We start from the raw sequence: 27,735 nt of genomic DNA, 5'->3' as shown, positions 1-27,735 counted from the left end.
GCTCAGTGAGAGACCATTTCCTTCCAGTTCTCTGGCTGGCCCTCAGCAGAACGGCTTGGGCTGGCAAACTATAAACTGGAGGGAGAGACTGCTAATTTCTTCTCTTTTGCTGGACCAGGACAGACTCCCTCCAGACTGAGACTTTGAAACCATGCTTTGTGTTTGGGCTCTGCTTTTTATTTTCGTGTTGAACAGGCAAGAACTGGGTAAGTGTTTCAAAGTGCTTCAAAATTTAGCTTACAGAAGCATGATCTTCTAAAGGGAAAACTAAAATCTAGAGCAAAAAAGTAGTGTGGTGTGGTTTTTGCGGGGGGTCTGAAAAAGCTCGTGGGCTGTGTTTGTTTCGTAAAGCTCTGAATAAACATGAGCTATATTTAAATAGTGACCATGTTTTATAGAGGTGTTTAACCTTTTACAAGACTCTCAGAAACAGGCAATGTTTAAGCTTTTGCCTGATACTAGAACAATATTAAGACAATGGCATGCTGGTTGTTGTGCTGTCTGCCTTCGCGAATGCAAATGCAGCTTCTCTGAACAACATTCAACTATATTGAGTTTAGAAAACAAATGGATTTGATGGAGATGGAAACGTCAGCATTCAAAAAAGCTAATAATGTTTTTCCTCAGCTAATAATGCTGCATTTCCCATTACTGGGATTTATTTTTTTCTGCACCATGTATGTACTCTATGGTATTTTGTAGAAAGCTGAATCTTTGAGTTTGTGGAATTTAATTTTTTTTTAAAGTCTTGTGTCAGATAATTACTGAGTAAGAGTATAATCTAGCCAAGTACTGTGATGGCTCCAATCCTATACATCGAAATGTTCCCACTGAATGTATTACTTCCCAGTGCACTTGCTGAATGTTTCTTACTTCCATATGAGATTTAAGCAGATATTTTGCTTTTCTCACTGAAATTAATAGGGCATCAATGTGCTTAACTATGGCAGGGTCACATCCAGATCTGCAAAGATGTATTTTTGAACATGAGTTAGGCTTTCACACTTTCTGTACTCTCCTTTTTGAGCATATTTTCCTATATAATTCTCTCTCTTTTTATCAAGTACAAATGCTAAGAAATCACGTGTGTGCTGCATTTCTTTAGGGGCGATTTGACTTTTCTCCCAGACATAGGTGCTATCTGTCTGCATCTCACAGGGTCCTTATAGATGGCAATAACCTGCGGGAGGTTCAAAGCTTTTGCACACATTCCAGATGAGACTGTATCCAGAGCTGCACAACTTTGGCTCTCCAGCTGTTGTTAGACGACAGATCCCATCATTCCTGAGTATTTTCCACTGTGGCTGAGGATGAGAAGTTGTACAGTAGCTGGAGGGACAAACTTGTGCAGATTTGTCTTACTCCCTTGTGCAGCACGTTTCTGTGCGATTTCCTCACGTGCTTTTATTAATGTACATATGCCCAGGGCCGGACTGGGGGCACTGAGAGGGCAGTGGGATGTATGTGGGGAGGGCACTGGGTTTTGAGCAGAATGGGTGCTTAAGGGTGGGAGTATTCATTGCTGCAGAGTGCGGCGGGGCACACAGGCGCCCCGTGGGTGCGGTGCACCGGGAATATGCCCTGTTGCCCTGTGGGGCAGTCCGAGCCTGCATATGCCACAGGCATTCAAGGTTCAGTTCATTAAGCTTTTTGCCACTAACATAGAACACAATTGCTTAAGCCAAAAACCAAGAGTAGAGGCTCTTGGGACACCCCTGGTCTCTGACAGTCTCACGGCACTGCAACATTTTTGCAGCACCTGCCAGCCAGCTCTTGCATTTTGAGAAGAACCCCCCTTTTTCATTACTACTATTGTGGTGACTAAAGAAAGGAGGGGGTTCTTCTTGGAATGCAAGAGCTGGCTAGTAGGCGGCACTGCCAAAATCACACGAGATCCCCGCTTGGCATGTGTACAGAAGGTAGTCAGACTGTGTAAGGAAGTCTCTGTGGAAGTTTGCTGCAGTGTGTACAGAGAGTAAGATTGTGCTTGGAACAGGCATGAAAGCTTTGAATACCCCGCAGTTCATAGCCATTTATATATACCCAAGTAAAGGCAGGTTGTAGGTACACACCGGCAGATTCCAACTGAATTAGATCTAGCCTAGCCATTGCTCAGAAGTGTGATGGTTACATTTTAAGGATGTTAGATATGAGCCAGGAGAGTTGCCTGCTTAGTTCTCACCACTCGGTGATCTTAGGCAAGTAACTCTCCTCATAGACCCTAATCTGCAGTATGGGAATAATAATAATGATACTGGTTTACTTTATATGGTGGCTGCTGTTGGATTATTGATCACCATACAGATGCTCCTGCAGGCTTCTGCGCTCTTGCATTCCGAAAGTAACCCACTGTCTGCTAGCTCTTGCATTCCGAAAGTAACCCACCCTTTCCCGCAGTTGCTAAAAAAAAGTAGTAATGAAAAGGGTGGACTCTTCTTGAAATGTAAGAGCTGACTGTCAAGTGCGACAGTGAAAATCATATGAGGTCCCTGCTCATTATATGCACAGAGGGTAAGATGTCACTAGGAAGGAGCATGACAGCTTGCAGGAACACCTGTATGGTAAGTAAGATCACACTTGGAACTTGCACAAAAGCTTTGCAGATCCTGTGCCATCTTCTATCACATGTCCTTTTTGAATCCATTTCACCCATCTCAGTTCCCCCTCTTCCCTTCTTGATTTTCTTACCATCTAGCCCAGGGGTTCTTAACCTTCTTGCACCTATTGGGCCCCCAGATCCTCAATGAAGCAAATTAAATCCAGTGCAAAGATTTCCCATGGACCACTGGACCTAATCTAGCCTGATTAAGGGTTCTGACTTATCAAAAAGGTAGCTCTCAGGGTGTATCATTTTAGTTGTTTGGCCCTAAAAGGTATTACTAGAATATAGTTCAAGTATTATTGTGAAGATGTTAATGTTTTACTTGATAGTTATGGCCTCAGGAGATAAATACCAGGATCCAAAAAACAATATAAATGGGATGGGGAAGAAAAAGCTATTTTTAAAGCAGAAGTGCAAACAGGGAGGGAGTGTTAAAAGTTGTCCCTCCACCATTACATACTTCCTTGCAGTCTGTCTCCTCCCAGTTATATGTCTGCATAGTTCAGCTCAGAAGTTGAAAGTAATCTTGACAGAGAAAAGCACTTGCTAAGGGGAGTACTACAGGGAGGTAAATGATAGATACAGGGAAGATGCAGCTCCCCTGACCTACAATAACCCTTTTTCTTGGTTCCCTGACCACCCAACCGCCCCACTTTATACAAGAGGGGTGTAGGGTTGGGTTTAAACAGGCACATGTGCTCAACAACAACGAATGCTTATATACCACTTTTCAACAAAAAAGTTCCCCAGGCGGTTTACATAGATATAAATAAATAAAATGGCTCCCTGTCCCCAAAGGGCTCACAGTCTAAAAAAGAAACATAAGATAGAGACCGGCAACAGCCATTGGAGGGGTGCTGTCAGGGGCGGAGCCACCATTGCATGAACAGGTTCAAAGAACCTGGGCTGATGCCCTTCAAGCGTTCAAAGAACACAGGCACGGCCTCTGCATCTGACACAGCCAGGCCATGGTTTAGCTCACAAAACGAGGCCGCACAGCCCCATTTGCTAGAAAAACCGGCCAGCGCTGCGTTCACAGTGTAGTCGCACTGCAAATGTGGCGTTGGCCAATTTTGCTCACAAATGTGGCCGCACGGCCCCCATCTGCAATCTATACTACACCCCCTGCATCTGATGTGAGATGCAAGGGGCATGGCTAACTTTCGCTCACAGCCTCTGACATCAGATGCTGACGTCTGATGCAGGAGGCAGGGCTGGCCTCCCTCCACCACTGGGTGCAGTGTTGGGGATGGATAGGGCCAGTTGCCCTCCCCCTGTTAAATAAAGGGTATCACCACTTTTAAAAGGTGCCTCTTTGCTCAGTTAGCAGTGGCATGCTGGCATGAGGGGAGTTTCCAAAGCAGTTTGTGATACAGCGGGAGCGCTTCTTCTTCAGAGCCAGGAGGGGGGACTCCAAGCATTTCACCCTGCACAGATAAGCTCTTAGGCACCCCTAAAACTGCTTTTTTGATCCTATCTAATGTCTGTCATTTGTCTCTGGTAGCTGCAAGTTTCTGTCACGGAGCTATGGCAAAAGGTAATTTGAGGGGTAAGAGAGAAACCACCTGGAAGCAACTGCATTCTAGGTGTAGTCTAATACAGAAACAGATGGCAACTGCATTTTAAAAACTGTTTACCCTAGAGTAATGTGGGCACTGGTCTTTAAAGGTTCGACACAATTGCCACCAGACGTAGGAACTTACTTTCTACTACAGCTTTAATTAGACTGCATAGCTCTGGACAGTTGTCTAATGAAATTTATGGGTGAGCCTGGAAAACTGTTTCCAACAGCATTTCCTTTGAGTTTATATTCCCAGTGTAGCTACAAAAACCTTGTTCTGCAATGTGCTTGTATTCTATGCTTTCTACTAGTGGGAACCAATCAGAATTTTATCCCTGAAGTAACTTCACGAGCGTGCTTAAGATGCTGCTTTTATGAAATGGGGGCAGGTTTTCATTAAGAGAAAATCACATCAATACTTTGCTGTTTCATTATTGCTGGATTTTACCTCTTGCCTTCGGGTCTTATGGGGGCTCTTTATGGTCTTCAGTATTAAATGCTTAATGGGGTTTTTAAGTTGTTCTTGTGATGCTGCAGCCACCTTAGGAGACTCTTTGGATCCAGTTGGTGGAATGTAAATATTATGAATTGGTCTTCTTAGGGATTTGGACCAGGCATGTCATGGCCCAGGGCTATTGCTGACAGGTGAGCTGCTGGGATTGTTGGCTGAGAATAGGAAAGAGGTGTACAACATCAGCCCCTATGATTGACAGACAAAATGAAGCTCCTGGGCCAGCCTGGTGTCAATACTAGGTGCCTGGCCTCCAGCAGTTACACTCTAGGCGCCAGCTTTAGCTCTAATTCCGAGACCAAATTCATGATCCAACCTCAGGGACCCTGGGCTGGAGGACACACCCACACAGTCTAGTTTTGAGCACAGCCACTGACACGGTCAGTCCTGACAGATCCTCAGTGTTTTCTTAACACACTAGTGACTGTTAAGCCCGTTACAACGGGCGCTAGAAGAGTTGTGAACAGGGGAGCCGGCCACGTGCCTCAAGCGCTGCCGCCGCCTCTGTCCTCCCTGCGGCCCAGCCCGCCGCCGCCTCTGGCCTCCCCGCGGCCGGGCCCGCCACCGCCGCGCCTCTGCGCCACGCATGCGCAGAACACCCGCAAGAGACACGGACGCAGGTACCTTAGGGTTTTATTATATAGGATATCCTAAAGTAAAGTGTGCCATCAAGTCGACTTCGACTCCTGGCGCCCACAGAGCCCTGTGGTGTTCTTTGGTAGAATACAGGAAGGGTTTATCATTGCCTCCTCCCGCGCAGTATGAGATGATGCCTTTCAGCATCTTCCTATATTGCTGCTGCCAGCGGGGGATTCAAACCAGCAACCTTCTACTTGTTAGTCAAACATTTGCCCACTGTGCCACTTAAGGTGACAACACATACCCTAATGTCACTTTATTCAATATCCCAATAGTATGAATTCTGCTGCAGTGGGATCCCCAACTCTTTATGTTTTCATGTTAGCCATTTTAAATGTTCAGCTTCCAAAACACTCCATTGACTTAAGCTGCATTCGCATGCCTTTTGCACAAGATCCAGAAATGGCAGGAGAGAAAGGATGAGTGGCTCGTGCTCTTAACTAGCTCTCATTCAGTGTAGGGCAGAGGAGCAAGGCCAAGGTGATTTGCAGCCAGGAAGGAAAAGCTTAGAGCAAGCGGTGTTAGCTTTTGGAGCAAAAGGCATACGCTTAACCCAGAAGCTTTTAAAGGAGTCAGGGGCAGAGAGTATCATCTGATCTGCTCTGGCCTCTTGATGCCAAAATGTTTCCTTGCTAGTGTGGCTGGACCGTCTCCTTGCAGTTCCCTCCTTTTGGCTAGAGCTGCCTAGTGGTGCACCGAATGAATATATCCATCAGCCAGCCCTCTACTTAGAGATGAGTTCAGAATCCGCTGAAAGTCCTAACAAGGGCTTCCTCTTTTGTTGCCTCTTTAGCCTCTTCTCATCTTACAAGTGGGGGAAATATAGAGCAGGCCCCCCTCTGATAACTTTACAAGGTGAGGAAGCCCATCTGGAAGAAGATGCTTTCTCAGGGATATTAGGCCAGAGTGTAGAGGGCTTTCTAGGTTGAAAATAGCTCACTGAACCATGTCAGCCAAGAATGCATTGAAGCAAATCACTGCAGGTGGGTTAGAACTTCTAAGACGTTTCTGTTATGCTCCCAAAGCAGCCCCATGGAAAGCTTCTGTGTGGACATAGCCTTTGAGACCAGTTCATAACACTCTAAGAATAGAAAACACATTGTAGAGCACCTAAAATAGCTAAAAAGCACAGATCACTGTTGTGAGATTACTAAAAGCAGCAAAGATTCTTGCCGACAATTGATTCTTGTAAGGCCTCATGATAGTTTAGGAGATAACAAACTGCTTCATTTCTTGCCATGGTCTTTAGCAATTCTTGTAGTCTATAGTAAGCCTAAACACTTCTATCTGCTGGGGAAAGATTAGCAGGTACAACTAACCACCCAGTCCAACACAGCTCCTAGCTTGCACTGCCATAGAAAAAGCATTGCCCAAGTCCTGGCAAAGCAGAGAAAAATCAATACTGCTGCCTACTGGTGCCAACTCCCTCCTACAATTACTGCTGAAAAAACAAGATGGACTTCTAATCCCAACATGAGAGGTGCCATCTCATATTTTGGAGGAGCAGGATTTCAGTGAAGTATCTCTAACAGCTTTGGGCTGGTTCAGATAAACATAGCCGCCATTAGACCCCTACATACAATAAAAGGCAGGAATGCGCCAAGAATGCACCCACCCTGTTGCCATTGAAGGAAACCCCAATGTATTATTGGTACATCCTTTAATCATGTGAGAGGGATTTACCGGAACCGCTCCTCTACACATGCTCCAAAATCCTGTTTAAACAAGATTTCGATGAACACCTCTCACATGCGATTAAAGGATGAGCTGAGAATGCTTTGGCATATTCTTTAATGACATTGCTGTGGTCGCATTGTCAGTATATCCCAACATCCCACACATGTACAGGGCCAGTGAGGGTTGTGTTAATTTATACTGGGCCACTATCGATACGGAACAGTCCATCTCTCTATTCATACATAGGCCTATTTGATTGTTTATAACCATAGTGTGTAGAATCAGTGAGCTGATCAGAGATACATGATTTCCTGATGCATAATTACATATTGGCAGTGGGGGAAGGAGCATTTCTGCCATTGAGATTCAGTGTTTGGTAGACTCTAAGAAAACCCATTCCCCAATAGCTCTCACTCTGTGACAATTCTACAAGTCTACATTCACCCATCTCCTCCCCAATTTATTCTCATTTATTGAACATTTGCCCACGTTAAGAGGCAGCAATGATCCTTCTGTGATTGCTCACAACGTGACCACCAATGCTAGCAGTTTGACACATTCAAGCAGCCTTGCAAATAAATCTGCAGATGTTTTGAGCCCAGGAAGACTTTTTAATATCAGGCTTGTTCTCACATGCTTATGTGCGAAATTTGTAGCATATTTACAGCCTAAAAGAACCAGTAGTCCAGTCTGGAAATGCTTTCCCTTCTGACAGTGTGTAACTCACTATTGCTTACCATAGTGACCAGGTATGCAAAGCTGTAGTGATCAGACTTCCCTCCCACTAAAGAGTTAACTGGTAGGGAACTCTGTCTTGACTGACAGACTGGTGAACTCCAGGGTTCAGCCAGTGAGCACATTGGGGGGCGGGATCTAGAGAGCTGTTGCCAAGAAGAAGGGTGCTCTTTGTTAGAAGAGAGAGAAGCTAGGTGGGAGGTGCACAGGAGGATATGCGGCCATGGAACTTGGCTGCAGGGGAATGACTCTGCAGATGCTTGAAAGATAGGAAGGCAGGAAGCTTGAATTCTCATCTGGAGTTTTGGTGAGTTCAAGAAAGGAAACCTGGGCTTTGGCTTTGGGAATATTAATTTAGGGGGAAGTTTGTTTAGTCAGACTTTGTGTTAGAAACTTATATTTCTTATGTGTGCGTGCTTTTCCATATTCCTGATACTGGTCTATTATTGTTTACCTGTAACATAATTAAAATAAGAAACAATAGCCTACGCCCAGCCTACCTAGGGTGTTGCAAAATACTCTATAATCATTTAAGCGTGCATAAAGACAGCCTATTTTTGTAACTTACTACGTATTTTTAACTGTATGTAAAAGCTGAGAAAGCCTCAGAAGGAAAACAGTCTGTAGTAATGGAATAAAGCTGTTTTTTGTTTTTGTTTTTGCAAGCCTTTCCGAGTTGGTTTTTGACTCAGGAAAAGTGGGAGAGGAGGATTCCTCTGGTGCAATCATGTCTTCAAATGGTCAGAAGCTAACCGTTTTCTCACCACGTGTAGGCTTGTACATGGAAAATTTTTGTACTTGCCCAAGAGCAAAATAAAGAGAGCTTCCCCTGGGATTCCACCCCAAGTCCAGGGAGGTTCAAGCTCTGTCAATATGAGGGGTGGCAGTGGTAGCATTTTATACCTACTGGGAATATAGAATAGTTTTAGGAGAGATCTAGCCAGGCAGCTCAAGCAGGGATGATTCAGCATTTCTGAGACAAAAGCTTTAATCCGCTACAAAAGCACAAGGCATGTGCCAGTCCATATTCAGCTTACCAGGCAACAGTTGCCATTACCATGTGTGTCTAACCAAGTAATGTGCAAACTCACCCAGATCAGTTCAAGGAATCTGTGCAGCATAGTGGATAAGAGATTGAGCTACCAATCAGAGAAACTGCTTCAGATACGACCTCTACTGTTAGCTCCCCAGAGGGCCTTAAGCAAGCCCCTCCTCTCCCCACCTCAGTTCTCGCTGCCCCCTAAAAGGAAATAATAATACTGACTTACAGTTGTGAATGGTTGCTGCAGTATATTGAATGTGAAGTGCTTTGAGCACTCAGGCACTATATATATGCGCAGTATTTATTTATTTATTTATTTATATTTCTAGACTGCCCCATCCAAAGGCTCTGGGTGGTGCACAACAAATTAGAAAAAATAAAAACAAACACCATTTAAAAATACACTGCTAAAAATACATATTAAAACAATTTAAAAACAATTCACAGCCATTTAAACCAATTAAAATACTTCAAAACAATTTTAAAACCTTGGAAGGCCAGGCCAAACAAATAAATGTTTAGGGCTCTCTTAAAGGCCAACAACGAACCAAAAATATCTGCTGGGAGTGCATTCCATAGGCCAGGAGCAACTACAGAGAAGGTCCGGCTCCGAGTCGCCACCAGAAGTACCGGTGGTAACTGGAGACGGACCTCAGCATGTGATGGGGATCATACAAAAGAAGGCACTCTCTAAGGTAACCCGGACCCAAGCCGTTTAGAGCTTTAAAGGTAATAACCAGCACTTTGTATTTTGCCTGGAAACATATTGGCAGCCAGTGCAACTGTTTTAAGACAGGCATCATATGGTCTCTCCGGGTTACCCCAGAGACCAATCTGGCTGCTGCATTTTGAACTAACTGAAGTTTCCGAACTAAGTACAAAGGCAGCCCCACGTAGAATGCATTGCAACAGTCGAGCCTGGAGGTTACCAGCTGATGCACCAATGTTTTGAGATAGTTCTCTTCAAGGAATGGATGCAGCTGTCGAATCCGTTGAAGTTGATGGACGCGCTCTTGGCCATAGCCTCCACCTGAGATACCAGGGTGAGACCTGGATCCAAGAACATTCCCAAGCTGCATACCTATTCCTTCTGGGGGAGTATAACCCCATCCAGCACAGGAAGATCTAATTCATCCCTCAAATTCCAATCCCCCACAATGAGCGGCACGTCTGTTTTGCTTGGATTCAGTTTCAGTTTGTTATCCCTCATCCAGCCCATTACTTTCCATAGGCAGGCATTCAGGGAGCACATGCTGTTTCCTGATGATTATGATGATGAGGAAGAGGAGGAGGAGGAGAAATAGATTATCACCACATAATAAGACACAAACAGTTTAACCCACCAAACATCGAAGAGCAGTTGAAACTGATTAGAGTGCTCTCAGAAATACTTATTTTTCTAGACACAAATTTGTTTGAACAAGACAAAGTATACCCAAAGCAGGCACAGAATTAACCTAAGTGAGATCTTAACTTCCCAGTTTTGGTCAGAGGAGAATCTGTGAAGTAAACAAAATGTAATTAAATAAAATACCAAGACATCTCTCTCAGCAAAATAAACCTTATGTTTGACCTAATAACAAAAAGGGAAAATCAACAGTAGTTGGGAAACTGTCAGGAAAACTGCTTTAATATTACAGGTGTTTTCCATTGAGAAATAGGGGTGTGCATGGACCATTTGGTGTGGTTCGGTCCAAATTCATACCTAACAGTGGGTATGCAAAGGAGTTTGGTCAAAGCGGTTTGATTGAACCGATCGGCTGAACAGGTTAGATCAACAAACCAGCTCAAACCATTTTGAAGTGGTTCAAGATCGAACCGTTTGAACTGGCAGTCCAGTTCATGGTCATCTGCACATCCCTATTGAGAAAGCACCTGACAGCTTGCAAGAGTTCTTTGGGGCACAGTTTGAAAACTATTGCTTTATGGTTACATATTTAAGAAAAGGAATTGTTTCTGCATTAATCAAAGTAGGCTCTGCATGAGAAATAGTCTCTGCCAGAGAAAGTGACTTCAGCAGTATAAACTCCCTCACCCCAAGTTGCTGGTTTCTTAGTAGATGTCAGCTCCCCACCCTTGGCTACAATCCACGGTTAAAAAATATTTTGATTTCCTTGCCCCGCCTCCCTGACATACATTCCACAGACCAACAACTTAGCCCAGTTGTAGGAAAGGCAGCTTTCTCAGCGATTAATGCATATGCAGCAGGCAGGCTGAAGTTGGTGATTTTCTTGGGACAGTTAATCATCTGTGTTTATCAATATATAATAGTGCCAATCCTATGTAATGTGGGATAGGGATCAGAGAATAATGTTGTGTATTTGAGCAAAAATGCTCACAGGAAGAAATCCAGATTACACTCTGAAAGTTGTTATTGATACAATTGGGACTAGAACACCTTCCTTATGAAGTAAGGCTACAACATTTGGGGCCTTCTAGTTTAGAAGAAAAAAAGGCAACTATAGGGATTCATGATAGAGATTTATAAAACTACACTGGTATGAATGATATAATATGGATAAGAACAGTTTTTCTCCCTCTCTCCACACTACAAATGGGCAGGGGTGCCATTAGGTACAGTCCTGGGAGCCCAAGTCAATGTGCCCACTCTCCTAGAGAGCCCCATGATTTTCCCCAAGAGAAAAGAGGGCCCCCTTTTTATTTCTGGAATGGCTTGTCCTAGAGTTCTGAAATTTGGCACAGATGTAGGACAGGTTATTGGGACTCTGTGTATTGATTTTGAAGCAGATTAGTCAATCTATGATTTTTAATGATTTTTTGAATTTTTTTTAAAAAAAGTTTTATAAATGGCTTGTTTCATGCCAGAAAATAAGAAAACAAAAGCTTCTGGAACTGAAGGCCCCCTGGTCCCCCGGGACTATCATTCCACTCCCATGTGAAAGAATCTGCCCTGTGTCTTCATTTAAAAAGTGCAACATGCCCCTGCTTTTGCCCAAGTCTTTATAATTCCAGAATGGCTTGGCTTAGAGTTCTGAAATTGAGCACACGTGTAGTTCAAGAAAGCAGGTCTACGTGTATTTTTATTTCAAGGGAAGTGGCCAATCCTGCATCTTTTAATGAATTTTTTTCCTAGTGTAGTAAAGCTGCCAGAAAGAGTTCTCTGTCCATAGAGTACTTCACAAGTAGTTAAAGTGGAACTAAGTGTTACATTTGAATAAACATTTTAAAAACAACAACAAATGCATTATTTTCCAGTTGGTTTGTGATCCAAAAGGACTGCAGGAGAACTGTGAAGCAAGGGGCATTTGTGGTTTTAATTCCCACCCCCACCCTTACGAATACACTGCATGTCCAGTTTAGTGTCATGTTTGAACTGTGTAACACAGGACACATGTTGTGCCCCTGTTAGTTTGTGAATGGTCAGGAAGCTATGTGAATCAATTGGGGCTTGCCTAGTTTTTTGGGTGGGTGGGTGGGTTTGTTTGTTCATTTTTGGCAAATGCACTCTGGCACAAACCTGGGGGTTTGTAGTGAAATGTGTGTGTGTGTGTGCGCGCACACACACACACACACACACACACACACACACACACACATTTCACTACAAACCCACAGGTCTGGGCCAGAGTACATTTACCAAAAATGAACAAACAAACCCACCCACCCAAAAAACTAGGCATATATATAGAAAGCATGGTTATTTTGCAGGGGAAGGGCATAAGCTCATTATGTCCAGGATCCAAAATTACCTAGATGCACCTTTGGAACCAGGGCCATTCCATGAAAGTGACTGGCAGGAAATTTAGGAAAGACAAAAAAAGGTACTTCTTTACATATTCCACAATTAAGCTTTGCAATTCTCTGCCACAAGTGATGGCCACCAGCTAGGACAGCTTTAAAACAGGATTAGTCTATCAGATATAAAGAGGATAATTCTATCAATGGCTACTAGTCTTAATATCTATAGGTACATCAGTTCAGACAGAGGCAGGATGCCTTGGAATCCCAGTTGCAGGGGAGCAACAGCAGGAGAGGGGAAATACCTTCATCTCCTGCTTGTGGGCTTCCTGGATGCATCTGAAGAGATACTGTGGGAAACAGGATGCCTTGGGCCTGATCCAGGAAGGCTCTTCTTATGTTCTTTAAAAAGATATTTTATAGCATATGGATTACATATCCTATCAAGGCTCATAATGACTCTAATCAAAGCCACTCAACATTGCTATGTAAAACTTTATTTCGGTCGTAGACCAGCAATACAACAATATTAAAATAATAATAATAAGATGATAATATAAAATCAGACTACATTTATACGCATTTGGCATATTATATAACAATATTTGGCCACAATAGGAATAACATCCGGATTAGGATTAGTGAGCAAATAGTTTAAATAGAAATCCTCTCCACGACCCCACTCAACATTTAACCATTGGGGTGGGGGATCTAGATTCCGTTTGGAAAGATCCCTGACTAATACAATGACACTAATACACTGATCTTAGCACATACCTGTAAGTAGGCAAGACAGGCCTTTAAAAAGCCAATTCCATGGAGGTCTCCCACCCCTCCTCTCTTTGTGGGCCAACCCAGGCCTCGAAATCTTAAAATACTCTCAGAGCAGCTAGTTGTCTTACAGACATTTGTGCACTGAGCATGCTCTCAACAACTAGCTGTAGCAATGAGAAGAGGTGGGGTTGATGTACCATCTGCTGGTAATTGCAAGCATATCTGTAGTTTCTCTGGATTTTCAATATGATAATAAATATGAATTATTTAAATGAGAATCTTTTTCTTATTGGATTAAAGTAGTTATTTTTATGTGTTACTAGTATAACAAAAGTAGCTTAAATAGTAGTTTTGTGTTACTAGTATAACAAAAATAGTTTATATAGTTTTGTTAGAAGCATATCAAAAGTAGTTTAAATACATAATTTGAATCACTTTTTATAAAACAGTACATGAAAAGCAATTTATTTTTAATTTAATGCCCATCATTGGCTTTCCAGTCAAAAGTGGGTAACCAGTACCAGCAATATATAATAGAGAAGATGATTCATCAGAAATGGTGCACTTTGGTTTTCTGGAAGATGTTCTTTAACACAAAAAAGGAAATTTTCTGGTGTATTGGTAAGCAAATGGCTTTGAACTTGAATGAAGATGGATTTAAAAGAAGAAAGGGAAGAATGAGGGGGCATTTGACCCCTGCTGAGCAAATTGATTGATTGATTAAGTGCCGTCAAATTGGTATTAACTTTTAGTGACCACATAGATAGATATTCTCTCCAGGATGATCTGTCTTCAACTTGGCCTGAGGTCTCTCAGTGGTGCATTCATTGCTGTTATAATCGTGTCCATCCACCTTTGCTGATGGTCGTCCTCTTCTTCTCTTTCCTTCAACTTCCCAGCATTATGAACTTCTCAAGGGAGCTAGGTCTTTGCATAATGTGTCCAAAGTATGATAGTTGGAGCCTGGTCATTTGTGCCTCGAGTGACAATTCTGGATTGATTTGTTCTACGATCCATTTGTTTGTTTTCCTGGCTGTCCATGGTATCCTCAAAAGTCTTGTCCAGCACCAAAGTTCAAAAGCATCAATGCTTTTTCTATCCTGCTTCTTCAAAGTTCAGCTTTCACATCCATAGAGTATCACCTTTTAAAGTGCTGATTCTCTTGTATTTATCAGGGGGAGTGCAACTGGCCCTATTGAACCCCAGTGCAGTATCCCTCCAGTGGCTGGTGCTGGTGTCTGCCTTATGTTTATTGTTAGATTGTGAGCCATTTGGGGACAGGGGGACATCTTTATGTATTATTTATTTTTCTATGTAAACCACTCTAAGAACTTTGGTTGAAGAGCAGTATATAAATATTAATAGTAGTAGTAGTTACATTCCTACATAAATTTTTGTTGGAGGTTGCGATATCATGAGAGACACCGATATCATACCGTATTGAGGCTACTATGCATGCAAGGCATAAGGAATAACATGGTAAGAATTGTTCTAACAGTCCTATAAAAGGGTTATTGAAAGCCCCTGATAATAAGCCAACAGTCTAAATATCCTTAAACTAATAGTTTTTATTTTATAGTAACACAAGTATCATGTGTTAGTTTTTATTTTATAGTAACACAAGTATCATGTGTTTTTTATTTTTATATATATATATATATATAAACATGGCATTTTCATGTTCTTTATAGAAGGAAGACATATTTGAATATTCAAAAATATTTCATAGCTGAGGAGAGTTTTAGCTTCATACCCTTTTCCAACCAAATGCAGTGCTTTTGAGAGAAGCAAGTTTTCCACATAGTTTTGGTTTGCAGTCATCATTCTGAAATGGGTGGGGGCTCCACAACAAACCTTTTTGGGTTTGATGGTTAGCCAAACATTTAGGGAGGGCCTTTTCCCTACACTTTTCAAACACAGCTTGTTTTTCTTCCCAGATGGAGTTTAAAAGAGAAATGGTTTTGCTGTTATGAGTAGAGTTTACTTCCCAGCAAAACAATGCTGAAGGCAACATAGAACAACATAAACAAATTATTTGTGAGTAAGCCCCATTGAACTCAATGTGCCTGAGTAAACAACATGTCTAGGATAAGACTGCATATGAACAAATCCACTTATAATCTCGACCAAACTGCTTTTATTCTAATATTTAAACCAATTTAGTTCCACAAAAGCCAATGTGCCTGAGCTAGGGTTGCCAGCTTTTCAGCTGACCACTGATGCTGTGTCTTTAACAGCAGTGTGATGTGCATACATCAGCAAGTAGTAATTATTATTTTGATCACTTGCTGATTTTTGCACGACAAGCTACAGTTAAAGGCATGGTAAAGGATGACAGGCTTTTTGGTCAGTTGGCAAGTCTGAACAGGTATAAATCCAAGTACTTCATTTTAAACTGGTTGAGAGCTAGCTCTGCCATTTGGCAAGGTGAAGTTTCCAGCCTCAACTGGAGGCTTTTGAGGTACCAATAGAGGACAAAAAAAACACCAGTGATTATCTTTTTTTTACCACCATAGATGGCACCATCTGGATTGTCTGCTTCAGGTATCAAAGTGTCTTGTGCCACCTTTTGTTGGAGACACAGCTCCTGATGGTATCAGTTTTTAGCAGCAACCCTATTGACCACTAGGGGTATTAGGGGTAGAGACAGCCAGTAAGGGTGTTCCCCCTCTGACCATGCCTTTTCTGCTCTGGTTCCCCTTGATAGTCTCTGTTTTCATTCCCCCTCCTGAGAGACAGACTTCCTTCTTCTCCCTTCCCTCTTCCGGTATGTAGCTAGCAATGAGGCATGTAGGCTCTCTCCCTGATAGATCTATCTCCCTAATGGAATTCCCAAACAAACTACTTTATTTGGCACTTTGACTCAGTGTCTCCAGACAATATTAATTAGCAGGGCTCCCTTAACTGTGCACTTCTGCTGAACTGGGGCAGATTAAAAAAAATAACCCCTCCTAAGTTCTCTAATACCTTTGAGTGGGTTGTGTGCCAAGCTGTTCATCTCTTAAAGAGGTGTCAGTATGTACGGTAGTAAATGGAACACAAAAGAGGAACCTTGCAGATAAATATTTAGTCAGTTATTTCAAATCAACACATGAATTGCTGTTCCCTCTTCCTTGAACTACCCCCGCCTCCATTTTCATTGCCTGTCCTCCTCCTAGCCCTGAGCACATAGATTCTCTCTTCCTTAGGTCCAACCAGCCTCACTCACTGCTGCCTCATGGTTTGACTGAACCATCTCCTGCTGTTGGTTAAGCTCTCTAATATAACAATATCCCATGAATGTTTTTAACTGCTTATAGTTCGTATCCATGGAACAGCAACCATCTTCAGGCATTATAAAACTGTGGATACTGAGCTAACATCTGTGAAGTGCTTTTAATACTAGAAATATGTTGTATAAAGGCTAGGTATTATTGGCTGACATACAGCACAGCCCTCCAGCAACTGAAGGAAGGCTGTGGATCTGCAAGAAGACTTCAGTGTCCCCGAAGAACCCTGAATGTGAAGAAACCCCTGCTAACTTGGCAAAGAGGCACCTTTTAACTAGTGGTGTGCATGGTTCGGTTCGGAGGCCATTGACAAGGCCTCCGGACCAGTACGGAATTCCTGCGGTTCGGTTCGGAAGGGCGGGGGGGGGAGTTTCTCTTTAAGGGGTGGTGGTAGTACTTAACCCCCCGCCACTCTTCCCCCTCCAGCGCTGGCGCTTTTCAAAACGTTCTTGAGGTGGCAGAGTTCCTCCTTGCCGCCCCTGCCCTCGTCGTTGTCCTTGTTAGCTTGAAAGTAGGCAGAGCTGGTGGTGCGCATGCGCCCTTTGCGGCGCACGCACTTGTTTCTGCCGCTGGCATGCGCGCACCACATACATCACGCTGCATGCGCCAGCAGTGGAGACGAGCGCGTGCGCCGCAAAGGGCGCATGCGTGCCACCAGCTCTGCCTACTTTCAAGCTAACAAGGACAACGACGGGGGCAGGGGCGGCAAGGAGGAACTCTGCCACCCCAAGAACGTTTTGAAAAGCCCCAGCGCTGGAGGGGGAAGAGCGGCGGGGGGGGGAGAAGTACTACCACCCCCCCTTAAAGAGAAACTCCCCCCCCGTGCCAGACTGCGGGAATTCCGGTCCATGCACACCACTACATTTAACATGGTGATTCTCTTTATTTAGCAGAGGGAGAGTAACTGGCTCTATCCACCCCCAGCACAGTACTTCCAGTGACTGTTGCTGGTGTGTATCTCATGTTTCTTTTTAGATTGTGAGCCCTTTGGAGACAGGGAGCCATCTTATTTATGTATTATTTCTCTGTGTAAACCACCCTGAGCCATTTTTGGAAGGGCAGTATAGAAATTGAATAAACAAACAAACAAATTCCCCAAGGAATGTTTCTTTGTGCAGTGGACTGGGGATGGACTCTCAGCCCTCTTGAAGGTTGCATGATTCTCAGGAACATACAGTATTTGTATATAGACAAAGCTTTTGGAGGGAGGGGAGAGAAATAAAAATTGTTCCCCCTTCCTCTCTGTGCCCAGTTCACTGTGGATTGGTGGTGGTGTGGACACTCGGCCCAACCCTGGATATCCAGACCCCACAGGTGCAAGCCACACCCTCAATCAGCTGATACCAAGTAATTCTCTTTTGCTGTTTGTTTTACTGCAGTTGCCGCTGATCCAATCACCGGTCCACAAGGAGGTTCAGAGCAGAATGTCTGGTGTGATGACCATAATACAATCCATAGGCGCTTAGATGCCGTCCAAGAGGTAGGAAGATTCCGTACCCCAGCAAAACAACGTACTGGCTCCTCTTACATGGCTCCTCTTAGAGGCACTTAGAGCGTTCCTCACTGCTTCCTCAAAAATGGCTCTTGTAACCATCCATTATATTGGGGACTGGATCTCATGAAAGCAACAGGATGCCAGGTTTTGTGTCTTGGTTGCACAAAATGTGCAATTTTTGTGAGAAGATCTAGAGAGTTGATCTTCTCACAATGAGAAGCTGTTGTTGTTGTTTATACCTCTTTTGAACAGAAAATTTCCCATAGCAGTAAAAGAATATGCCCTACAAGGGCAAAAACAACAACTGAAGTGCACTTTGAGAATGGTTCTCCACACCCTGCTTTTCTTTTTTAAGTCCTTATGAAGCTTGGAGAATAGTTTAACAGTGTGCAAAAGCATTAGAAATTAGTTGCCTTTTGTCATTTTTCATTTATCTTTTATCATATGAGCCTCATTCCCCTGCTAACTTGGCAAAGAGGCACCCTTTAATGTGGTGATTCTCTTTATTTAGCAGGGGGAGAGTAACTGGCCCTATTCACCCCCAGCACAGTACCTCCAGTGACTGTTGCTGGTGTGTATCTTATGTTTCTTTTTAGATTGTGAGCCCTTTGGGGACAGGGATCCATCTTATTTATTTATTATTTCTCTGTGTAAACCGCCCTGAGCCATTTTTGGAAGGGCGGTATAGAAATCGAATAAATAATTAATAATAATAATAAACCGCATAGAAATGGACAGAGATGTGTTACTGCTATGCCTGCAATGAGTGCTTCAGTAGTCGAGCTTAACCCGAGTCCATAATTCTATTCATTGAGTTTCTCCTCTTTGACAAACTGAAATTTGAAATTTATCTATTTCATCCACTTCCAGTTATATCAGAAGCCATTCCTTAACTGACAGTGGCTTGCATCTTTCCAATGATGGGCCTACAGTTTTTGCCACAGTCAACACATTCACAACCAGAGATTTCCCAGCTGGTGACAAAATATTCCTGCTGGCATTCAATAAGACCAACATGGCTTTTGTGTTCATGTTATGATTCACAATCAGCAATACCATCCCCAAATCTGACTCCAGTCACTTCTCATTTTCTTAACAAATTACTCCCCTTGTCTCTCATTTGTTACTCTTTTGTGAGTTTGTAATTCATATCCACAAAGAGCACTATCATTGATTGATTGAGGAGTCAGTGTCGACTCTTAGCAACCACATAGATAGATTCTCTCCAGGATGATCTGTCTATAGGAATAATTATAGGTCATGGGGCACCAAAAGAGACAAAACAGTAGGTTGGAGTGCCTACTTGCAATTAGATTTGCCTCCAATGAAATGGAGCATGCTGAACTGTGATAGGTCATGGGATTTGGAGCAGATTATTCTCATCTATCTATATGCCAGGTCCCAAGGTTTGCCACACCGTAGCATGACCAAGAAACAGACTTCATCATAAAGGTGTGGGACTATTTAGGTAGAAGTAGGCTTGATTCTCAGTGGTGGAGGTCTTCAGGAGCAGGTTTGGCCCCTGTCCCATCACATTGGTATCCCCCTTTCACCTTATATTTCTGCTTCCATATACCTGTAAATGAATAATAGCATTCTATTCTGTAGAGAGAGCAAACTGTTGGAGTCTGAGCAAATCCCAGTCACATACCTGATGGCTGGCCCAGGATCCACTGACAGGGGCATAATAGAGAGGGTGCACTGCATCATCTTGCAATACACATCCTCATAACATAAGAACAGCCCTGCTGGATCTGTCTAGTCCAGCATCCTGTTTCACACAGTGCCCCACCAGATGCCTCTGAGAAGCCCACAGGCAAGAGGTGAGTGCATGCCTTCTCTCTTGCTGTTGCTCTCCTGCAACTAGTATTTGGAGGCATCTTGCCTCTTAAACTGGAGGTGGCCTATAGCCACCAGACTGGTAGCATTGATAGACCTCTCCTCTGCGAATTTGTCTAATCCCCTTTTAAAGCCATCCAAGCTAATGGCCATCAAAATGTATATATATGGAGAGGATGCTTATGTTGCATCCTGCCCCCCCAATTTGGACCCTAGACCCTAAGCTTATTAGGTCTAGGGTCCAAATTTATCCAGCTATACCTCTGAATTGGAGGGTCCTCCAGGCTCCAGCATCATCACAGGGCCTAGGGGATGCTACTGAAAAAAAAGAAACCCACACTGAGGTGAAACCATATGAATGTACTTTATAAATAAAATGTATAATTTTATATTGGTGAATCCTGTTTGACCCAATTATATATAAAAATGCTGTTCTCCTCCTTTCCCCTGCTAATATTAGTTGTCAACCCTGGAAAAAGTTTTTGTTTTTATGTTTTGTATTGTCTGTCTGTCTATCTACTTAATCAATCATTCATTCATTCAATTCATTCATTACCCCCCGCCCCCATTCCCTTTCCTCCCTCTATCTTTTTCTTTAAGTTAATCCACAAATATCTCTCTCTCACCCCATATCCCCCTTCTAGCAGTGGCCTCAACAACACAACTAGTGTATTGAAAAATATGAGAGGGCAATATACTTGATCTGGATAGTATATCATAAAGAGGAGGGGAAATTACTCAACCGTATGCAGTAGGTTAGTAAAAGGCTCTTTGGGGAACTTCACAGAAATAGTCTTTTGAATAATGAGCCCCTGGTGGCGCAGTGGTAAAACTGCCGCCCTGTAACCAGGTTACAAGTTTGATCCTGACCAAGGGGCTCAAGGTTGACTCAGCCTTCCATCCTTCCGAGGTCGGTAAAATGAGTACCCAGAATGTTGGGGGCAATATGCTAAATCATTGTAAACCGCTTAGAGAGCTTCGGCTATAGAGCGGTATATAAATGTAAGTGCTATTGCTATTGCTATTGCTATATATCCCATGGCAGAGAATTCAATAGATTAATTATGCACTGTGTGGAAAAAGTACCTCCTTTTCTTGGTCCTAAATTTCCTGGCCTTCATTTTCATGGGATAACCCCTGATTCTAATGTCTTGGTCCACTCTCTCTAAAGTAATGTAAAGTGTCTTGTCGATTCTCCTGCTGCCCGATATAGGTGTTTCCCATAGTCTGGGAAACGTACCAGCAGGGATTCGAACCGACAACCTCTGGCTTGGTAGTCAAGCCATTTCCCCACTGTGCCATTAGGTGGCTCCACTCACTGTACTCCATGCATAATTTTATACACCTTGATCATGTCACCCCATCGTTTGCCTCTTTTCCAAACTCAAAAGCCCCAGCTGCTGTAGTCTTGACTCATTAGGAAGGTGCTCCAAGCCCCTGATCATCTTGGTTGCCCTTTTCTGCACCTTTTCCAGTTCTACAAAGTCCTTCTTAAGATACAGTGACCAGAACTGCACACAATACTCCAAATGTGGCCACACCATCGATTTGTATAAGGGCATTATAATATTAGTATTTTTATTTTTACTCCCCATTCCTAATTATCCCTAGCATGGACTTTGTGTTTTTCACAGCTGCCGCACATTTATTCGATACTTTCAATGAGCTGTCCATCACAACCCCAAGATCCCTCTCCTGGTCCGTCATTGACAACTCAGACCCCATCAGTGTATATGTGAAGTTGGGTTTTTTTTGTCTTAATATGCATCACTTTACACTTGCTTGCATTGAACCACATTCACCATTTTTTCACCCAGTCACCCAGTTTAACGAGATCCTTTTGGAGCTCCTCCAGTCTGTTGTAGATTTCTCTTCCGTTCCATCAGCCAACAATCACCCATCATACTAATGGGCATTTTGCTGGCTATTGAGAAAACTTCCAGTTTGGACGTGCCTTAACAAGTGTCTCAGCAACCAAGGCACGTTAGAAAATTGTATGGCGAGTGCTTTATGCATACACCCTGGTTATAAATAGTATCTGACTTCTCATGCTAGGAAGGCCCAAAGTTCCAAGGCATTTAGATGTCGTGGTGGCAGTGGCAGTAGGGCCATAGACTCAAAGCAGAGCATATGCAAAGGGTCCTGAGTATGGGATGTGGAGAAAGAGCATGCAAAAATTCTTTGAATTTTCCCTTTTGGAAGAGGAACAATGAAATTTGGAGATAATTTCCACTTTGGAAAAATATATCTGATATCTACAGTTTATTTTTTTAAAAAATTGAATCCAGGTAGCAGAACTGGGAGAGACCTTCCCTACCTGCAATGTTAGAGGAGCTGCTTCCAACTGAACAGACAAAACAAGGCTAGATGGACCAATGGTCTGTTATAAGGTCCAATTCAAGGTGCTGGTTTTGACCTTTAAAGCCCTTAACACTTTGGGCCCGGGATACTTGAGGGACCGCCTGCTCCCGATGGTTGCTGCTCACTTGACGAGGTCATCTGAGGGGGCTCTGCTCCGGGTGCCGACAATGAGGGAGGCTCAGTTGTCGTGCACGTCAGGGCCTTCTCTGTTGCTGCCCCCAGACTCTGGAATGCTCTCCCGGTGGCTATTCTGTCTCCATCACATCTTTTAGAAAACATGTCAAATTGTGGCTTTTTACCCAGGTTTTTATATGATTGTCTCTGTTGCTGCTCTTTGTACTCTGTATTGCTTTTATGCTTGTGTTTTAAATTTATAATCAGATTTGTTTTATATTTTTAGCTTAATATTTTAATTATGTCTTTTTTACAGTCTTGTTTTTAAATTTTGCTGTAAACCGCCTTGGGATTGTTTTAATGAAAGGCGGTATATAAATTTTACAATCAATCAATAAGGCGGCGGAGCAGATGGAACACCAGACCTGAAACTGCATCCCTGCTGAAGCCCACTGGGTGCCCTTGGGCCAGTCACTCTCAGACTAACATGCCTCACAAGAGTGGATTATATATGTTGCCCTGGGCTCCTTAGAGGAAGGGCAGTCATGCTTACCTTGAGTACTTGTGGCTGTACTGTAGTTATCTCTGTCTAGGCAGGGACTGTTTGCCAGGGCAGGCTATTTTTGGCTATAGCCCCATGATGACTGTAATATTTATCACTGCCCTGGTGCTGTGTTCACATGCTCTTTGCACAATGCATAGTTATATTTTATTTGAATGTGGGTATTTACTGAAAGTCAAGGCAGTCTCAGCCCAGTTTGCAGGTAAATCTGTCAATAGTAATCATTCATTATTTTTGACCAGCAGAGGGCAGCATATTACAACAAATCCCCCTCTCCCCACCATTCTGTACAAATGTGTTTATTTCTAAGTTGCATTTGTAGCCCAGACCATCTTGTGAGCAAAGATTGGCTCATTCTGTGTGGATTGGTTTCAAGTGGGATGAACTGCAACAAGCCATCTGCTTCTGCATACTGTGAAAGTGAATTTGTAGCAAGTGACAAATAGGCAGGCACACACACACACACACACACACACACACACGAATAGCAGCATGGTTTCATTTCCTTCTGGTGACCAGGAAGTGTTTCCAAAAACATTGAGAAATGGCAAGAAAAATGCCCCTCTGTAATCCAAGATCAGCTCAAAACAATGTGATACTAAGTCAGCCATCAGCCTCAGTGCTAAACTACATTATATTAGATGTGTAGTTTTGTTCTGTGTGCCTTTGTTCCTGTAGGGGTGTGGGAGTGATGGACACCAGGACTGTGGCTTAGGGGTGCTTTAAGCCTTTCCCTTGCAACAGTCCCAGTCCAGAGGAGGCCCATGATTGATGGAAAGTGTTAAGAGCATGCAAGGCCAAGCCAAGTGTTTAACTTAAGGTGTCGTTCACTGAGGTAGTAAACCTATGCCTGAACTGCACCGTTACGGACTGCAGGTGAAGGCTTACGTGATGGGATTCCCCCACCCCAGGTTTCTGCACATAGAAAACTAGCTTATTGGTGAGACAGCTAGGCTAGAATCTGTGCGTGCAGAGGATATTGTCTGACTCTGATGCAAGATTACTCTACCACTATGTAGAGCTGGCTGTTTCACAGTTGGCCACTGGTCTTTTGCTAGCACAGGCCGTGTGGTATTTTGGACTCTGTTTGCTGTAACTCAAAGGCTGCTCATAGATGTGGATCTCTGTGCAGGAGCATAGCAAGGTTGGAGTGCACCTAAGGGCAAAAAGTGAAGATGGGCCCCCTTGCTCCCCATCTAATTAATCTATGGAATTCCTTGCCATGGGATGTGGTGAAGGCCACCAGCTTGGGTGGCTTTAAAAGGGCTTAGACAGATTCATGGTGGACAGGTCTATCAATGGCTACTAGTCTGGTGGCTGTGGACCTTCTCCAGCCTCAGAGGCAGGGGCATAGCTAGGGGAGAGGGGGCCTGTGTTCATCCCTCTCTCGGGCAGCCCCCAAAAGTGAGGGAGACAATGAAGAAAATAGGGAGGAGTGGAGCTGGAGGGCCCTCAGGAGCTGGGGGCCCGTGTTCTTTGAACCCTTTTGTTCAATTATAGCTACGCCCCTGCTCAGAGGCACGATGCCTCTCAATACCAGTTGCAGGGGGGCAACATCAGGAGAGAGGGCATGCACATACCTCTAGCTTGTGGGCTCCCCAGAGGCATCTGGTGGGCCACTGTGAAACAGGATGCTGGACTAGATGGGCCTTGTGCCTGATCCAGCAGGGCTGTTCTTATGTTCTTTGTTTCCCCCCTCCCCGATATATATATATATTTTTTACAGAAAACCTGTAAGGACATGATGCAAACAAGATTCTTAGCATGCCCTTTCTTTCCCTTCTATGCATGTAATATTACACCCTCTTCATATATGCATATACTTTCACACACATAATTGTGCACACATATTCCCCTAGCTCAGAAACATTTTTAACATATATGCCTATACAGCCTAGTACTGTGACTTAATATATATGCATACAACCCTTAGCAATGTTCCTATCCCTATTTGCTCATTTGTGTGCGCGCGTTCTCTCTCTCTTGCTCTCGCTCTCTCACACACACACACTTCATGCATGTGGGAAGGAAAAAAACACGGTACACGCATTGGCTTGAGGGAAGAAATCACAGAAAAAACAGATAAGCCTGTCGAAAAATACCTACCTTCTTCATCAGGCGTTTGCCCTTTAAATGTTTTTAAGAAATTCTTGTTATTGTTCACCACCTTTGGAGGAGGTGGTATACAAGAAATTTTTAAAAAATAAAGGGTCGTTTGACTTTCCTTTCCAGCAGCTCTCCTTGTGGTCATGCTTTCTTTTTGATCCCTCCTGTTGCAAACGCAACTGCTGCATTGAATTGTCCATTGAATTGTTGAGTGGGGGATGAGCACAACTCAAGGAGGTCCAATCAAAGATGGCTGCTGTTGGGCTGGTTTAACCCTTTCCTTTCTCAGCAGCCACCGTCCTCCTGCTTGAAAAAAGAGAAACAGCTCGCTGGTCATGCAGTGGCGGAGGGAATGTCACTCGCTGGCCATGGGTCTTGTGGGTCCCTTGACCCTCCGGGCTTGGAGACATTCACGCTGCCTCCCCCTTGTCCAATGGACCCAACACTCCTGCCTCTGTGACTTCACCCAAACTTTCTATTTCTCCATTAGCAGGTAGAAAAAACTGTTGACCATCTGGACTCGGAAGTCAATTCATTACTCAATGCCATAAGTGAAACTGCATGGAGTGTTCCTCTCACTCCTGGATCTCCGCTTATAGATATATTTGAAGGTATGTAATATACATACACGCACGCACACACACGGTGTCTGAGAGGAAGACTACAGCCATCTTGCTGAGGCTAAACAGGTCTAGATCCGCTCAGTGCCCTAAAGTTGGCCATCCGGGGACTCCACGGAGGCTGCACAGAGAGAACACTCCCTTCTCCATGAACCCTGTCACCTATTAAGATCACATTGGTGGTGACTCAAAACTGGGCCTTTCCTAGGGTTGCCTCAGGTCTTTGGAACATGCTGCCTAACGAAAGTAGAGCCTCCCCTTCTCTGGATATTTTAAAAAAGGACCTAAAAACATGCCAGTTTAGTTAGGTTTATAGTTTACGTTTTTGGAGTTTTTAATCTGTATTTTTAATTGTATTAATGTTTTAATTGTGTTTAAGGTTGTGTTTTTAGATTGTGAACCGCCCAGGGACTTGCATATGGGACAGTATAAAAATGTGTTAAATACATAAATTAAATTAATAAAATTGAGTTCCATGAAGGAAGAAAAGTGGGATATAAAAGTACACACATGTGCCAGACATAAAATAATAAATATAGGGATAGCACATCACCTATTATCTAAGGCTACAACTGGCAGTTATTCACCACGTAGAACCTGATATTCTTTTTAAAAACTAAAAAGGACAAAAATAGCCTGGTAAAAGTATTCACTATATATCTTATCTTGGGGTGTCCACCCCAATAGTTCTACTCAGAAATCTATTGTTTGGGGGGGGGGGACATAAATTCTTCATTCCAGTGTGTAACAATACTGAAGTATCTGTTCCATAGAATTGGCTGCACTGGGGGTTCCCAACCTTGGATGCCCAGATGCTGTTGGATTACAACTCCCATTATCCCCTGCCACAGTGGTCAAGGGAGGATGATGGCAGTTTTAGTCCAACAACATTTGGGCACCCCAGATTGGGAACCCCTAGGCTACACTATCCACTCTGTCAGTTACTAATTTTATATTCTCTAGGACCAAAGATTTGGTGAATTGTGACTATAGTATCTGTTTCTTTCTCTTTCTCTGTAGATACCAGCTGAGCTTCAGGAAGATGTTCAAATAAAAGCACAGACTATAAACCTATGGCTCACCTGAACACTTCTTTCAAATTGCACTCCATTGTTTCACAAGCTGTTAAGCCAAAATGGTGCATTTAATCTTGGGATGGACAATGTTTCATTGTGGTCTTGGGTAAAATTCAGTTATATCAATAAAAATATAAAAAGATGAATGAATTTGGAAAGAAACATCTTTTTTTCTGAAACAGGTGGCTGTCATGAAGATTTAAAGATGCCTTCATCATTAAAACTGTTTAAAAGAAAACTTCTCATAAAATCCTTGATGAGTAGTTCCAGAAGCCCCAGTAGCCTTTGAATAATGCAATAGAAAAGGAACAACTATATGGAGTCCTCTTTGACAAGGCACATGGTAGTTGCTAAAACTGGAAAAAATACTCCTGGCAAGGACCAAGACCATGTGACTAGTACTTAAAAACAAAACACCTGGGTCGAGTCACTGTCCAAATACAAATAATATAAACCATCATCTGTTTCAAACACTGATTTATTAGAAGAGTAACAATAACAGAATTCCTACTAAAGTTACCATCATCTAGAAAACTTCTGTTCCCAGTCTAGATCACACAGAGGCCCTTCCTTCCCACAACTAATGCATTCTTGGTGGTAGCCTTGATCTCTTCTAAGGTGATGAAGGCGCGCGCATGTGTGTGTGACTTAAGTGGGAGGGGGAAAGGCTGATGCTCTGTGGAGAGTTGCCAGTTAGTGGTATGCCCGAAGCACGGTTTGAGCACTTTTAGGGAAATTGTATCAGGAACTTTAAGAAAAAGGAGAGAAGGTCCTTACCCACTCCCCATTGCCCCATGCAGTGGCATGCATCCCAATAACCCCCTGCGTGGCATCAGCATGTACATGGTGTACACATGTGTGGATGCCATGTGCGTGCTGGCATCATGGGGGGGGGGTTATTGGGATGCATGCCACTCTCAGCAAGAAGCAGCATGGGGCAGCAGAGAGTAGGTAAGGGCCTGCTCTTCTTTTTGTTAAAGTTCTCGGTACAATTTCCCTAAAAGTGCTTGAGCCGCACTTCAGGCACATCTCTATTGCCAGTAAGGCCTGTTC

General features: G+C 43.3%; 1 protein-coding gene across 2 annotated transcripts; it reads left to right on the top strand.

Moving 5' to 3' along the window:
- PLAC9 (placenta associated 9) lies at positions 1–26,828 on the top strand. Of its 2 annotated transcripts, none has more exons than XM_053307275.1 (4): positions 1–206; positions 17,889–17,989; positions 25,480–25,597; positions 26,627–26,828. In XM_053307275.1, exons 1-4 carry the CDS (start codon positions 152–154, stop codon positions 26,635–26,637), a joined length of 285 nt encoding a protein of 94 aa, XP_053163250.1. In that variant the 5' UTR covers positions 1–151; the 3' UTR covers positions 26,638–26,828. The 2 variants fall into 2 exon arrangements, with proteins under 2 accessions (XP_053163250.1, XP_053163249.1); XM_053307274.1 differs by having other exon boundaries at positions 19–206; positions 25,477–25,597.
- Positions 26,829–27,735: the final 907 nt, after the last annotated feature.

This window comes from Hemicordylus capensis, chromosome 3, assembly GCF_027244095.1.
Source record: "Hemicordylus capensis ecotype Gifberg chromosome 3, rHemCap1.1.pri, whole genome shotgun sequence".
NCBI classification, from domain to species: Eukaryota; Metazoa; Chordata; class Lepidosauria; order Squamata; family Cordylidae; genus Hemicordylus; species Hemicordylus capensis.
The sequence above is the reverse complement of the archived record's forward strand: the minus strand, read 5'-3'. Positions and strand labels throughout refer to the sequence as shown.